This window comes from Aphelocoma coerulescens, chromosome 2 (assembly GCF_041296385.1).
Source record: "Aphelocoma coerulescens isolate FSJ_1873_10779 chromosome 2, UR_Acoe_1.0, whole genome shotgun sequence".
NCBI lineage: Eukaryota > Metazoa > Chordata > Aves > Passeriformes > Corvidae > Aphelocoma > Aphelocoma coerulescens.
In genome coordinates, this window is record NC_091015.1 from 16,681,337 (window position 1) to 16,696,133 (window position 14,797).

Here is a 14,797-nt window from a genome sequence, read left to right on the forward strand (position 1 = left end):
AATGTACTAAAAAGCAAATGTTTGTAACATGACTTTATCACTGACAGAGGGCAAATAAATTAGATCTGAAATCTGAATTACACACTTATACATACTCTTAAAAGTTCTTTTCTGCCAACATTAAATTTTAGTGAGGGTTCTTGATTGAATTACCTACATGCAGTAAGTTGGACACCATCTGTACCTGACAGTTCTGTGTGGGAACTCTCTCTGTGCGGCTCTGCGAGGTGCCCCACAGAGCAGAGGGAGCAGGCTGTCCTCCAGATAGCAGCCAGGGGACACATGTGACAGGAACTTGACCATTGTTTTATGGGATCACAGGCAGATAGCCAGGGAGGCTGTGCTTCCCTGCTCTACAGATTCTGTGGCTGAAATAACCTGAGAAGGAATGTGGTAGTACTGGGTAATTACTGTGAGAGGAATGTGCCTGGGACTTCAAAGCAGGCTTCTGGGAAGGTACTGAATATGTTCTGTAAGTGAGTGATGGAAAGTGATGGAGTTGCAGGTTTGGCAGGCTGGTGAATCATTCATTTTTAGTGTGAGTTAGAAATACTGAGCCTTCCATTTTCTGAATGAAAGCATTCATTTGGTAGCAGTCTCAAATTCTGCATCATGTTCACTGCTAGCAAGTAGCCACCAATAGCATGAATTGGAACTCACTGATGTATATAACCAATTAAAATCTACATGTAGTCTTTTACAGTAAACCAGTATCTCTATACAATTCCAGATGCTTTTGTTGTTAAACAGCCAGGGAAGCATTCAAACCATCTCTCTTCACAGGAGTTTACCAGCTCCTGTACATGCATGCTCTGTTTATTAGTGTAAACAAGTGAAATTTGGAACAGCTTCAGTTTTCATACACTGATTTATATTTATTCTCATTGTGGCCTTTGTGCATCAACATGTAAACATCTTCCCCATCCCCCACAATCAATAGCCCCTGCTAAAACAATTGTACAGCACAGTTTGATTTGCTCTGAATTGCATTGCTTCCTGCAGTAAAACACTTTAAACTTTTGTTAAAAAAAAAAAAAACAGAACTTAAAAAAAAAAGGGGAGGTTTTTTTTTAAAAAAATAATTTTTGGTAGCTTGTGTTGGAAGCAAATAACATTTGAAAGAAATTTAGGCACAGTCTGGTAAGTAGCTGCCAGAAGGAGTGGAAGAGGAGTTCTCTCACTTGTCTCGCGTGAGAACCATTTCTGTCAGGTGCACGAGGGCCTCTCTCTCGGGGGACGGCCGCAGCTTGCGGATCTCGCGCGTCGCGGCGTGGCAGTAGCGCTGGGCGAGGTAGGTCGTTTGCTGCACACCATCACTCTGATGGAAGGAGACAGAGAAAGGAAACACAGCTGATTAGCCTCCTCCTGCCTTTTTCCAGTCACGGGGGAAGTTTTAAGGTCAGTAAGTATACCCTAGCACATTATATTCTGAAGGGAAAGGAAGAGGACTCATTCTGTAATCAGGGAAGCCCACCTACCTTCCCCAAACTGTCAAGGTACTAAAACTCATCCATGGTTAAATGTGACTTACAAAACAGCACTGGTATTAATAACAAACTAGAAATTAATGGTTTATCCCTTCCCCTCCTGCCCTAAATAGAGATGCACAAAACCCCTATGCTATGCTGAAAAATAGGTATTAATTTTGCACAGACCATTACTCTGGTCTAAAAGGACTGAGTCAATTAAAACTGGTATGGGGTGTGCCCTGCAGTTACAAGCCTGACTGGTAATTATGTGCCTCTTATACCAGCTGTTGGATACAGCTATGCCCCAGCTGAAGGAACTGAGTTCATGCATGAGCTTTTTACTTATTATTGTGTGGATTTTATGCCATTGTAGGGGAAAAAAAGAAAAAAAGCTCTTCAGTACCTAGCATTTCTGCTAAAACACTATGCCAGCAGGAGAGCAGAGGAATTCTAACTTGGCACTGTGCATTGCATGCTACTCAGCAGGCATTTGACATATTTTACTTCAGGGACAATGAATTTCAGGCTGAGCAGCAGGGACAGCAGCAATATTTGGTATCAGTCTTACCTGCAACACATACTTCCGTGCCCGTTCAACATCTCCTGGCTTACTGAATCTCCTCATTATCATAGCATTCATTTCTGGAAACTAAGCACAAAGGGAGAAGGGTTTGTACTTGCTTTTGAGTTGTTTTCTATGTAGCTGCCTGCCATGCTAAGGTCAGAACAACACCAAAGTACAGCCCTCTTCCTCAGTCACTGTTGTTGCTACAGGTCTGGCTTTAGGGTCATACTTGTAGTCTGCACAGGACTGTAGAGTAGCAGAGCCCAAGCATTTAAAACTTCAACCATTTGGCTCTGCTGCCTGTAGCCAGAGGTCAGCAGAAGTAGAAGTCAGCACCTGCCATTTTATCATGTTAAGCAGATGCTCCAGTATGGCAATTTCTGATGTGGCTACCACCTGGTATATAACTGCATCAGAAATTCTTCTATCACAAGTGATGGTTAGTGTTGGCACTCCTAGAAGAAGCACCTCTTCCCCCACACATCCAAAAAGAACCCAAGATTGTTGTTGCAACATCGCACAGTTCAACTTCTAAAACCCCCTCATGGTAACTTTGGCTGTTACATACTCTTAGGTTTTCCACTGTGCTGGTATTTTATATACACAATTTTTTTTTTAATAAGAGAAAAATGACAACTATAAGGTATTTTATTTTCAGTCAAGTAGCATTCGTAGTTAGCACTGCATGCTCAATTCCCTACAAATCAAGTAGGTAACTCAAGTCAGTTGTCTTGAGAAATTCACGTAACTTATTTAAATATGCAGCCTCTTTCTTCAGACAGCCTAAAACCAGAAAAACCTAGTGCTTAACAAAGTAAGGCCACAACTCAAGGCTGCTACTCCACAGAAGAATTCTTTTCAATGGAAAGAGCTGTTTGTTCATCTTGCCTGAAAGGATTAGAGTCAAACAGAGATGATGTTGTTGCCATACACTTATAAAAAATGATCTGCTTTCTTTGCACACCTTTGGTCCTGAAACTGCAGCTTTACAACCTTGTTCAGCTACAAACATGTAGCACCCCTCAGTGCTGTGACATTTTCCTTTTACTCGTACATAGTCTTGGAGATACATTCAGAAGTTCAGTGGTGACTCATACTTTATCTAAAAGAAGAAAGTCATGGCTTTTTCTAGATCCTAGCTTCCTTCGCAGGTAATGACAGTTTAATTGCAGTGTCGTGCAATCCGTTTCCACATTATTCATATTTACAATTATATAGGATGCATATGGGATCATTTTTTCTATTTAAGCACTAAAGGACATGAAAATCCCCAAACTTGTAAGGCAGAGCTGTTATTAGCAACTCTGCACAGTTAGTGGGCAGCACATCAGCATTTCACAGGAATGCTTGTAATAAAAATAAACCCTCATTCTTCAGCTCTACGAGCTTAAGAGTAGCTTTAGAATTAGCATACACTAGTGAATTTCCTTAAAAAATAAATGGGGTGGGTTTGGTGGTTTTGGTGGTTTTTTTTCTGAGTGACCTAACTTTAAATACTGAATAAATAGGTTTCATATCAAGCTAAACATTTTTTTTCTCTTTTATATTCTAATGCACAAAGATGTATTTCAGAGGGAGGGGAGAGGATATGAAGAAAAGGTATCTGTCATTGAAGATCCAGAGCACATTAGAAACTAACGAATGTTTGTCAGGAAGACAACTCAAGGAGTACCAGCTACATGAAAGGATAGCAGTAAAACTAATCTGAAGAGAGAAGACAGCCTATAATTAACAATTATATTTTGGACTGTCTTCAAGTCCAAAATATAATTATTTTGGATACAAATAATGAAATTTATTCAGATACAAATATATTAAGTATATTTTAGTAGCAGCACATATAAGTGTCTGTTGAAGCTCCACATTTTTTAGCACTTGTGCTTTGTTTATGTATCAGTTAAGTCTGTAGTGCTGTTCTTCCAGTTTCTTGAAAACAGCAGGAAATTTTCAGCAAAGAAGCCTTCTGGTTAACGCAGAAAACTTTGTAAGATGGTCAAGTTATCTTTCAATGCAAAAATGTACACTTCCCATCTATCAAAGATATAAATAAGGAAAAGCATTTAAAGTGACCTACAAAGAACAAGATTTTAAAATAGGACTGACAGATTTTCTTTTCTTGTATTTCTATATTATGAACTAATTTATCTTGTAAAGCTAATTAAAAGATAGATGAAGTTCAAAGTCAGAGACAAACAACCCAAACAAATTAATAAACAATAGTTTTAATTTAAAAACTGGAATAATCAACACCTACAACACAATCAGTGTCACCCATTCTCTGTCAAAATTCGGTATTTGCAACATGCCTTGTTTCCCTCTGCACATGGCATTAGCACACACAAAACCAGTTTCATAATTCCATCCTCTCTCTCTACCTGAGTGTCTCACTGTTCTTTGGATGGTTCCAATTGCTGATGACAGTTCTGAAATAAGGATTCAAGAACATGCTTGTGAATCCCCCAGATGAGTATGTGGGGAGACACTGAGGACATGGAGAAGGTTGTTCTCAATATGCATTCATCTGCCTTAAAGTCAGTATCAGGCACTTGGCTGATACTCTGTGCTCCCCTGTCCTTCCTGAGATACAGCTCCTTGTAAATGCCCAAAGGATAGGGAAGCAAACAGATGTGCATGCTCCACCTCCCCCCACCCCAGGCTCTTTAAGAGGGGAAGTAAATGTCAAAATTGGTTTTTTTAAATGATTTAAAACTTTTCCCATGTCAAGCTCTAAGCAAGTCCACTGAGAGATCATAGATGAGAGCTCTGCTGGAACTAATGGTGCCAGATTTTGTATCACACTGTGAAGCCTGGTAGGAAGGACTGCTTATTAAGTCCCAAATCTGCTTGCCTCTGGTGAACAAGACACTCAAGCAAGGAATTAAACCAGCTTCTTTCCTGTTTATGGATTAGCACCAATTTTAATGTTCTTTTCGTGCTGCGCACACTTCTGTTTTCATTCTGCTCCTCCAAATAATTTTTAAGGCACTGAAAATCTTGACCAATTTTAAGCTTTTTTTATTGATGACAGTCCTTTTTCTCTTCTCCAGTCTTCAGACAGGAAAGCTACACATGACTGTAACTGGATAATACTCAAGGACAAAGACATGAAGAGATCAAATCCAATAAATAAAGGTACCCACCTAAATGCAAGGCAGGGATTTCTATTCTTGGCCCCAGATGGATACAAAGCCCAGAACTAGGCAAAAAAGCCTACATACATAGTCAAGCCTGGCAAGAACAAGTTGTCTCAGGAGAGAACACAAGCAAAAAGCTACTTAGGAATAACCTACAGAAAACATGCTAAAACACTCTGAATACCTACAAGAGCCTAGCAGTAAGTAGACTTGTGCAGGAAGTTTTGTTTCTCTGATTTCTGTGTGTACAGAATCCATCTGATCTTGAATGCACTGATTTTTCACATGTGCCCAGGCCCTGCTCATCACTGACACTGGAGATTTGATGTGCTTCAGCTGGTCCTGTGAGGAGCAGTTTATGCTTTTTATTTTGAGACCACTTCCTGCTGACTTACCTGTCGACAAGCAAACAAGACAGGACCTGTGGCTAATCCAAGCTTGATATCTGCTGCTGTTGGTTTCCCCAGATGGTTGGCACATGATGTAAAATCCAGCACGTCATCTATCAGCTGGAAAAAACGAACATACAGATTGTTTAAAATTTATTTTTTTTTAATTATAGCTAAATACAGAATAATCCTTGTTAAAGACAAGATTTGTAGGAAGGATTAAGGCAGCCGACTGATTTCTAAGGCACTTTGAAGAAGTTTAGATTTTAGATTCCATTTTGTTCAACAAAAACACTACCTGAAAAGCTATGCCAACGTTTTTTCCATACTGGTATGCAATCTCATGAACTTTGGGATCAGGGCAGCCTAGAATTGAAACCTGAAAAGACAAAAAACACAAGTAAATAGAAGGCTTTGGTTAGCATCCACTTTTAGCCCCTGAACATAGGTGTGACACAGCCAGCACAGGCAGCAGGGACCTGGGAAAGGCAAAAGGCCTGACTTGGGCACATTCTGGCTTATCTTTGTTCATTGAGACACACAAGTGGCCAAGCTTACCAGAAAACAAGGCTGAACAGCAGTGCAGCATTAAAACTACATTCAAGTCTGCAAAGAGATTAGCTTCGTTAAATATTTATCAGGCTTAGAAATTATAATGCAAGGATAAAGAGAAGAAATGTGGATGCACTTCACATGCAGCATGGTAGTCATATACAGTCCAGTGATGGGTTAATTAAGCTAATTACATACATAGATCAGCCAGGGGATAACTGGAGGTCAGACAACAGATAATGGACATTACATGTCTCATAAAAGATCACAAAACTGGATGTGCTGAACCCAGTACAGGGGGGGGCAGCTGAGATAGGAAGATTATTTTTAAGGTGATGTTAACTGTATCTGACTTGCTCAGGAAGATGAGTTGATTAGCTTGCAGGCAAAGGTACTGAGGGACAACTAGTGGCAAAGAAAAGACAGCAAATGGAGAAAGCACATCAAGCTGACAAAGGTGTCACTAAACTGAGACAAACAAAACATTTTACTTGAATGTACAATCAACTACTCGATAGACTGAAATTTTGCTGAATAAACTCCATAAAACTAAAATACAGGACAACAACTAAGGTTTGAGAATTAATATCTTGCCTCAAAGTAAGGGCTTTTGCATTTATGTACTGATTATACATTTTGCAAAATGAGGTTGGGTTAAATTTAAGTACTCAGATTTATTTCAACCTTCAATAAACCAATTACTAACGGGACAAAAATCCACCCTGGTTTATTGCAGGCATTACAAATCTGCTGTGACTAACACAACGAGTGAAGAGACATTTTACTTAAGACTAAAAATATATGCTAGGAAAACCACACAATAGAAAAATACGTGTGTGTGTGTGTGTGTGTGTGTGTGTGTCTCTCTATATATCTATCTAAATTCCTCTTTAAGACTATGTAAGGTAGGATCATCAAAAAAACCTCCAACCCCAAAACCAAGCACAAATTAAAAGTGAGTCCAGTAGTAGCTTTGAAGGTGAAAGTGAAAATGGACATAAGAAACAACATTATATCCTAATAAATGTAATGCAACTTGCACAAAATGCGACATTATTTCATACATCAGTGCACTTCACATCTGAGCATCAGAACACTTCCCAGTCATAACCTGCATCTGTGGATAATAACTAAACCCTGGAGGAATCTGGATGACTGAGGAATTAACAGCATCATACATTCCACACTTTGATTTAAAAGAGGAGGACACTGTAGCACAAAAATAATGCTATCTCTAATAATCATATAAAATCCTGAAGGCTATTAAACAGTGTGAACTGTTAATATGAGGTATTTAAATAGATTTTGCCAGGGACTATCAAAGTAGAACATTTTGCCCTTTTATCCTCCTTTTGATGCTTGCCTCTTAAATAGCAGTATTTGCCCAAAGACCTAACATCCACTGCTGTATGATGCAAACTTTTGGTTGCTTCTGTAATATAAATCACATAATATCAGCATGGCAGGGGGACTGCATCTACCCTGTTTCAATGAAATCCTTAGCTACTGCCACATTCCATTCCATGTGGAGGATTAAAATATGGAATTCAGTGACAAAGCCCCAGTTAATGGCAAAGGGTCAGAGTGGCAGAGCTGGCAGAGGGTGAGAGGAAGTGCCAGGTAAACAGCTTCCTCATTCAAAATATCATTTCTTGTTCATAGACAAATAAAATACCAAAAAAAAATTTAAAATGCAGGAGATTTGATGTGCCAGTCATCCTCAAGTGAGCAACCCTCTGACCACGACCACATCATAAACCTGCAATGACTGGGTTGTATCTACCAGGCAGTTCCTCCAGGATGCAATTTTCTCAAACTGCTCTTGCAGATTGTTGCCCCCAGCTGGACACTGGCCGGGCTGCAGCCAGGCAGCCTGTCACTCCCACATGGAGCTTAACTGGAGCTGCACTGGGATAACGTCCTGGGATAACAACAAATACAAATCAGGATAACAAAGTCAATGCAATGACATGTGTTTAAATGATAAAGCTCCCCCTTTAAAAACATCCTACAGCTCCCCAAACAGGTATGACTGGTTGATGACAAATTCAATCTCGCAAGAATTCAAGCCTGTCCTCCACTAAATCATGATGAAAAATCCTTCCTAATACCAAGTGAACAAATTCTTTAGAAAGGTTCTTTGAATTCAAAAAAGCAAGACAATTTGCTTGGTGTTATTTCAAACACACCTTTTGCAATAAAAAGTTGTTTCTGTTATATGAGAGACTATAAACCAATTTTGCCTTTTTACTGAATTTCACATCCATAAAATGCATCATCAGCTCTGGGTAGATACATCCTGCTCTGATATTTAATATGTGACAATATGGCAGCTGGAGTTGAAAGCACTTGCACATCTCTACTGGTGGTCTGTAGGTCAGAGAGGAAAACCTGCTGCTGGGCCAGAACATGCTTAAAATAAACACTACAAGTGATGTTTGTTCTTGCACTCCTAGATTTGTGGACTCCATAGAAAGGAACAGGCTCTAAAATCTCCCCCCTTTCCAGTCTTTCTCCTCTCCAGAAGCAGTCAGATTCCTGCCTTCTCATTCCTGGCTCATCCACCACCGTTTTTCTAGACAGGAGCAGTGTTCCTCTTTCCAGGAGAATCACTGAATAGTTTAGGTTGGAAGGAAACTCTGAGAGTCATCTCTGTTCCAAGGAGTGTTTCCTTCACAGTTAGATCAGGTTTCTCAAAGCTGTGTCCAGTTGGTTCCTGAGCCTCTCCAAGGATGAAAAATCCCACTCTGAGCTTGTGCCCTGTGGTCTCACAGCCACTGCCCTGGCAGTGCTGCTGCACTGCCAGCAATGCTCCCTCCTCGTGTTCATCCTTCACTGCTGCAGGGAATGCTGTTGACTCCCTCCGGGCTCCTCAAACCTTCCTGGGAACTACTCTTGAGGAGGGGGTGATGGAGGCACAAGCTTCCTTCTAATACAGAAACCCAGAATCTCTAGTGCACCTTTACATTTACCTCAAAGCAAGCATGATTTAATCCCTCACTGAAAGTATACTGTGCAAAATATAAACAGCTGTACGAGGCTCCGGAACTCACATTACAGCAGGGTTTAAAAAGAACAGAAAACCTGCCCAAGTTATTTTGCTATCTCCAGCTGGCCTGATGACTAAACAGAAATTCCACTTCAGCTTTATTGTTTCTGAATTCTTGAACTGAAGTCACCTCATGTTTCTCTGAAAAATGCCTTGCAGTAACTAAGGCTTCAATGACTCTGGGACATCTGCCACTGTTTCCTTTTACTTCGATTGAAACTTTGGTAACACTCCCCCATGCAGAACTATTGTAGAAATAGACCAGAGACTGGGATGGCTCTTAACATCTTGAACAGACTGTTCTGTCCCCAAGTCCTAATTTACAGAATTTTGATTTAAATGCAGTAATGCTTATGTCTTGTTTAGACATTTTTCCAGGAATACTCTACTCTTCCATCTCTAAAGCATAGCACTGTGGAATTCTAAGGTGCCACCTGTCTGACATCTTCTTTCCAGTTAAACTTTATTTAACCACAGCAACGAATCAGTTTTTTCCCTATCATTAACAGGAACTGAACTGCTTTGAAAACCCATAATCTCTCCTCTTGTCCCTGGAAACAAGACATGAATACTCTTGATTCCCTCACTGAATTTCCTTTGGAGTTAGAACTGACGATCCTGCTGTCCTGGGCTGACGCTGTGAAGCCGCTTTCCCCCTTGCCCATCTGCTCTAAGCCCGAGGACGCTGCGCCTTCAGGACGGGCCCGGGGGGGGCCGGAGCCCCGAGGGGGTGTTGAGCGGCTCGGAAGCGGCTCGGGGGCTTGGGGGTCTGCGCAGGGCTGGGGAGGGAGCGTGCCGGGAGCGCTGCGCTGTGCTTTTGGTTTCTGTTGTGTTCCAGCTAGCTGGAAAAAGGTTCTGTTGGTCTGTCTTGTTCTTTTTCCCTTTCCTTCCCCTTGCCTCACTGCCTCCCTTCCCTCCTCGCTGGTCCGGGGGGCCCGCGGGGTGGCCCCGGCTGGTCTGAGCCCAGGTGTCTGTTCCCTCTCCGGGAATTTGTTTATTTTGAGGGGTTTTTTCCCCCTGTTCTACCCTGTTTCATTTGGTGTTAACAAAGAGTTTTGTTTTTCCCACTTTCACTTGCTGTGACCCACTTGTCTTATTGGTGGAGGAAAAGGGGAGGCCCTTTCCCCTTCGGAGGAGACACTCATCCCGGAGAGTTTCCTCCTGATGTTTTGTCTCCAAAACCAAGACACCTGCCTATCATTTTTGCTACAGAAAACAGAACTCCCTTCTGATTCCATCTCCTCAGTAGCCAAAGCCATCTAAACAAAAAGATCCCAACACCCACACGCACAAAAAAAACCCCAAATCCCAAACAAAAAAAAAAAATCCCTTTTAACTGCTATGGATAGAGCTCTCCTAGTCCATGCAGAAAGAAACTGAGGGAAACATACATATTCAACTCATTAGTACTGGGTGCAGCAAGTAAGGATTTGCCATGAAGACAGACCTTCTCTCTCAGTTTTCCTTTCTAACACAAATTTTACAGCATATAAAATTCCAGCAATTCAGCAATGGAACAACTCAGACCAGCCACTAGAAAAAAAGCAGCCAAACATCCCCTTCACCAGCATCACAGCCTCAATCCTGGGGGAAGTGCTTAAATCCTTAACTCTTGCAAGTCACAAAAAGGAAAAATCTTAAATTAACACATTTGTAAGGAGAATCCACGCAGTGAGAAGGTGATTTCTTCTATCTGCAAAGATTCTTTTAGGCAGACTGTCAAAATGAATATAAAAACGTGTGTATATTTTTTTGGGGTAGCAGAATTACTAGTCCAAGTGCCTACTGATACAAAAGAACATTTGCAAAAGAAAACTGTCAGGGTCACACTGCCATTAATATGAGCAATCCAGAAGACTTAATTTTTTTCCTCCAACTAGAGTGAAACATATTTTCCCTCCCCCAAAATCTGTGTGTCTCATTATATGTGAGCCTTTTGATATAAGCAATTTTCAACTGCTGTTGCACAAGCATACCAGTTCTCTGAGAACAAAGGAAGATGATTAACATTAGCACATATTTTTAGTCTAATTCTCTTAGAACTCTCTCTTGATATAGAATCCATCAGCTATACTGCCTTTCACTAAAAAGAATAATCAAAACTCTCTTCTGGGGAGATTTTGGGGAGAAAACCCTTTTTTTGAGATTATTACCCACCTCCATTTTCTGCACTAAAACTGAACATCTATTTTTGAGTAAGAACATCATCTTGAATTGGATCTTTTTGTAATCAAGTAACAGAACCGAGTGATAAGGTTGGATAAAGCAACTGATCATCAAAACCCCCAAACAAATCAAGAAGTACATGCTTCTCATTTTTTACAATGTGATGTAGAGATACCAGGAAAACGTTTTCACCCAGAGGGTGGCTGGGCACTGGAAAAGGCTCCCCAGGGAAGTGGTCACAGCACTCAACCTGACACAGTTCAGGAAGTGTTTGGACAATGCTCTCAGGCACATGGTGTGACTCTTGGGGTGTCCTGTGCAGGGCCAAGAGTTGAACTTGATGATCCTGATGGGCCCCTTCCAACTCAGCATACTCTCTCATTCTGTGAATTAATTGTTTCCTCCCACTGTTACCATTTAAGGTCTCCCTCAACACTAATGAGTAGGGCCAGATGTCAAAGATGATTTAAAATCAAACTATAGGCTCAAAAATTATCAACTGAGATTAAAACCACTGTCTCAAAGTTGCAGAATTTCATAAATTAAAGACTGTTACTGTTTTGATTATTTGAACCTTATTTTGATTCAAGTAAGAATAACAATAAATCTGTGTACAAATAAAAAACGCAAAGAAAAAGTGAAAACCAATATTGGAGGCTACACAGCTGAACTGTGAGATAATTAACAATGTCAAACCCATTCACATTCTGGCAGAATACCATTTCAAGGGTTTGCTTTGGAGGGTCTCCAGAGCAAACAGCAATACTAGGAGTTCAGCTGTGAAGCTTACAGTATGGTATGCTAACTTCAGAAGAGACAGACGTACATACTGCTTTACAACTGTTTGCTATCAGACTCGCTGTCTTCTTAAAAGTCTTCTCGAGGTAGTGAGCAAATCTCTCATTCTCGTTTTCCTTGGAACCCAGCTGGAGGAATTCACCTAAAAAGTTGCACAGATGGGAGGTTTTATTTGTGGGTTTACTGCTTAGGCAAACAAATTGGAAGATAAAAATAGGAAAGGACCTTACCACGCACCAGATCTTCAATCACCTGAGTTAGAACAGAGATGATAGTAGTATTTCCAATTCGTGCTAAAGCTACAGAAGCAGCTGAGAGGATGAAGTCACCAGCTAGAACAGCCTAAGAACAACAACAACAAGTTGATCCCTGAAGTCTTTTCCTGTGTTACTACAGACAGTACAATTTCCTTTATTTGTCAGATCTACTCACATCACGTAACTTTCCTACATAAAGCACAAATATCTCATTTTAAGAGAGAAAAAACACATAACCAAAAATCTGAGTTAGTTTTTGATCCCTATCTTACAGTGCTGTTTATATTTTTCTGTATAAGGACTGTCCTCCCTGTATGCAGTACCTGAACATGTGTTTGCCTATGAAGCTTTTTTGAACATTATTTCTCTATTTGACCATTCTATTGTGGCTGTTACGCCATGTGAACTCTGAATTGCCCTAAGTTCCTTCCTTGCATTTTCTGGTGAAGACCTTTCTTGTAATGCCCTATGAAGAAACAACACTTTCAAAAAAATTCCCACTGATCAGTGTTCAGGATGAGGTACAAGTTGAAAGTATTTCAACAGCACTGCAGAGAACGGCACAGGGAATGTAAAATCAGTAATAATCACAAAATGGGTCAGGTTGGAAGGGGCCACAGTGGTCACCTGGTCCAACTTCCCTGCTCAAGCAGGGTCATCCTAGAGCACATGGCACAGGATTGTGTCCAGGTGGTTCTTGAATTTTTCCAGTGAGGGAGACTCCAAAGCCTCTCTGGGCAATCTGTTCATATTCAGGTGGAACTTTCTGTCCATCAGTTTCTGTCCACAGCCTCTTGTCCTATTACTTGACACCAGTGAGAAGAACCTGGATCCATCTTCTTAACACTGTTTTCAGAAACTTATGATGAGAGCCCCTCTCAGTTGTCTCTTCTCGAGGCTAAACAGGCCCAACACTTACACACTTTAATCATTCATTATCTAATGCTTCCAACAGTTCAGAAAAGGAAAGCACATTTGTCTCACCCACAAACTGTGCACACCTCTTCATATGTTTTCTCACATATCCCAAGACCTAAGGATAGTAACGTTACAAACCTCTAGGTATTTGTGCTCTTCTGAAGCTCAAAGGCAAGTCTTAAACTTATTAGCAAACTCACTTTCCTCTCTCCCCAGATTTGATTAAGTGTCCTTTTTCCTCTGCGAAAATCTGCATCATCAATAACATCATCATGAACTAGACTGGCTGTATGGATCATCTCAGCAATTATGGCCACAGAGCGCTGGCTTGCTTGCACCTCCCTAAAATAAAAAACAAGAACTGTCAAATAATTAAATCAGTTATATACGCTGCAACACACTAAAAAATCTCTATTAAAAACCAAACAAAAGATGTTTCTCTGAAAACAGCTGTCACAGCTTTTCATGGTCTGACCCCCTTCTTTCAAACCTGGAATTAGGAAGACAAGAGAAAATAAGATCACATTGGTACAATAAGTGGAGAGGAGTGTGTCCATCCTTATTAGGCCTGTTTCTGCATTGCTGCATTAACAGTACTGCGAAACTCCTGCATTAGTGACTTTAATCCCTCTGAATCCAGACTGCAGTAAATAGCACAGCATCAAAGATGCTTGGCTCCAAGACTGAGATCTGGAAAACAGCAGAGAAAAGAATGCCAGGTAGCTTTGTAGATGAGTTTTAAGTTTTCCTTATGTCTGTGTTGCTCTACCTATAAATGTGGCATCACAAACTCTCTAAAGCTGGGTAACTCTACTAACCAGCAAGCTGGAGAGATCAGAAGACACAGAAACCTGTATTCTACATTTGAAAGACATTAACTTATAGATCTTATCCTTTATGTTATTTGATTACCTTAAAACCTCAGAGGTTCTTCAGAAGCCTGAGGAATTAACTAGAATTATACTACAGCCACTTTAGGACTGTAAACACCAACTACCTAACACTTATTGGAACTCAGCCTTTGGGAAGATCTAACACTGATGATTCAACTCTCAGTAGTTCACACCTACTTTATTTTTTAAACTAGGTGAAAAGAAGGTAATGGAAGAACACTGAAGCAATTATCTAGAGAACAAGACTGGCAAAAAGCACATAAAAGAGCCAAGCTAGCTCACACCATCTCCCTTAGTATCCAGCTGCCACTGTCTTCTTCCAGTATCCATCTTTTTCTATCTGTTTTCAACATGGGTTACATGCAGGATCCCAGAAATGGGTATCCCAGTCAGCCTTGCCTCACAGGTGTAACAAAACCACATTTACCCCCCCCCCCCACAAACCAATAACACAAAAAAACCCAAACCCCACAACCAAAGAAAAAAACTACTTCTGATCTATTGATACAATACTTCTGGTATACAGACAACAGAGAAAATTACACTATTTTCCAGCAGAACAGAAAAAGAACTGAAAGAGAAGAAAATCTGAGCTCAGCTGAAGGGA

The 14,797-nt window shown here is 40.6% G+C and overlaps 1 protein-coding gene across 1 annotated transcript in view; it reads right to left on the minus strand.

Moving 5' to 3' along the window:
• Positions 1-14,797, minus strand: part of PDSS1 (decaprenyl diphosphate synthase subunit 1) — a 23,720-nt gene continuing 8,923 nt past the window's right edge. The window contains 7 exon segments of the mRNA XM_069006603.1: positions 1-1,318; positions 2,038-2,118; positions 5,564-5,677; positions 5,856-5,936; positions 12,155-12,264; positions 12,353-12,464; positions 13,498-13,639. Of these exon segments, the coding sequence (XP_068862704.1) occupies positions 1,178-1,318; positions 2,038-2,118; positions 5,564-5,677; positions 5,856-5,936; positions 12,155-12,264; positions 12,353-12,464; positions 13,498-13,639 (781 nt within the window). The 3' untranslated portion in view covers positions 1-1,177.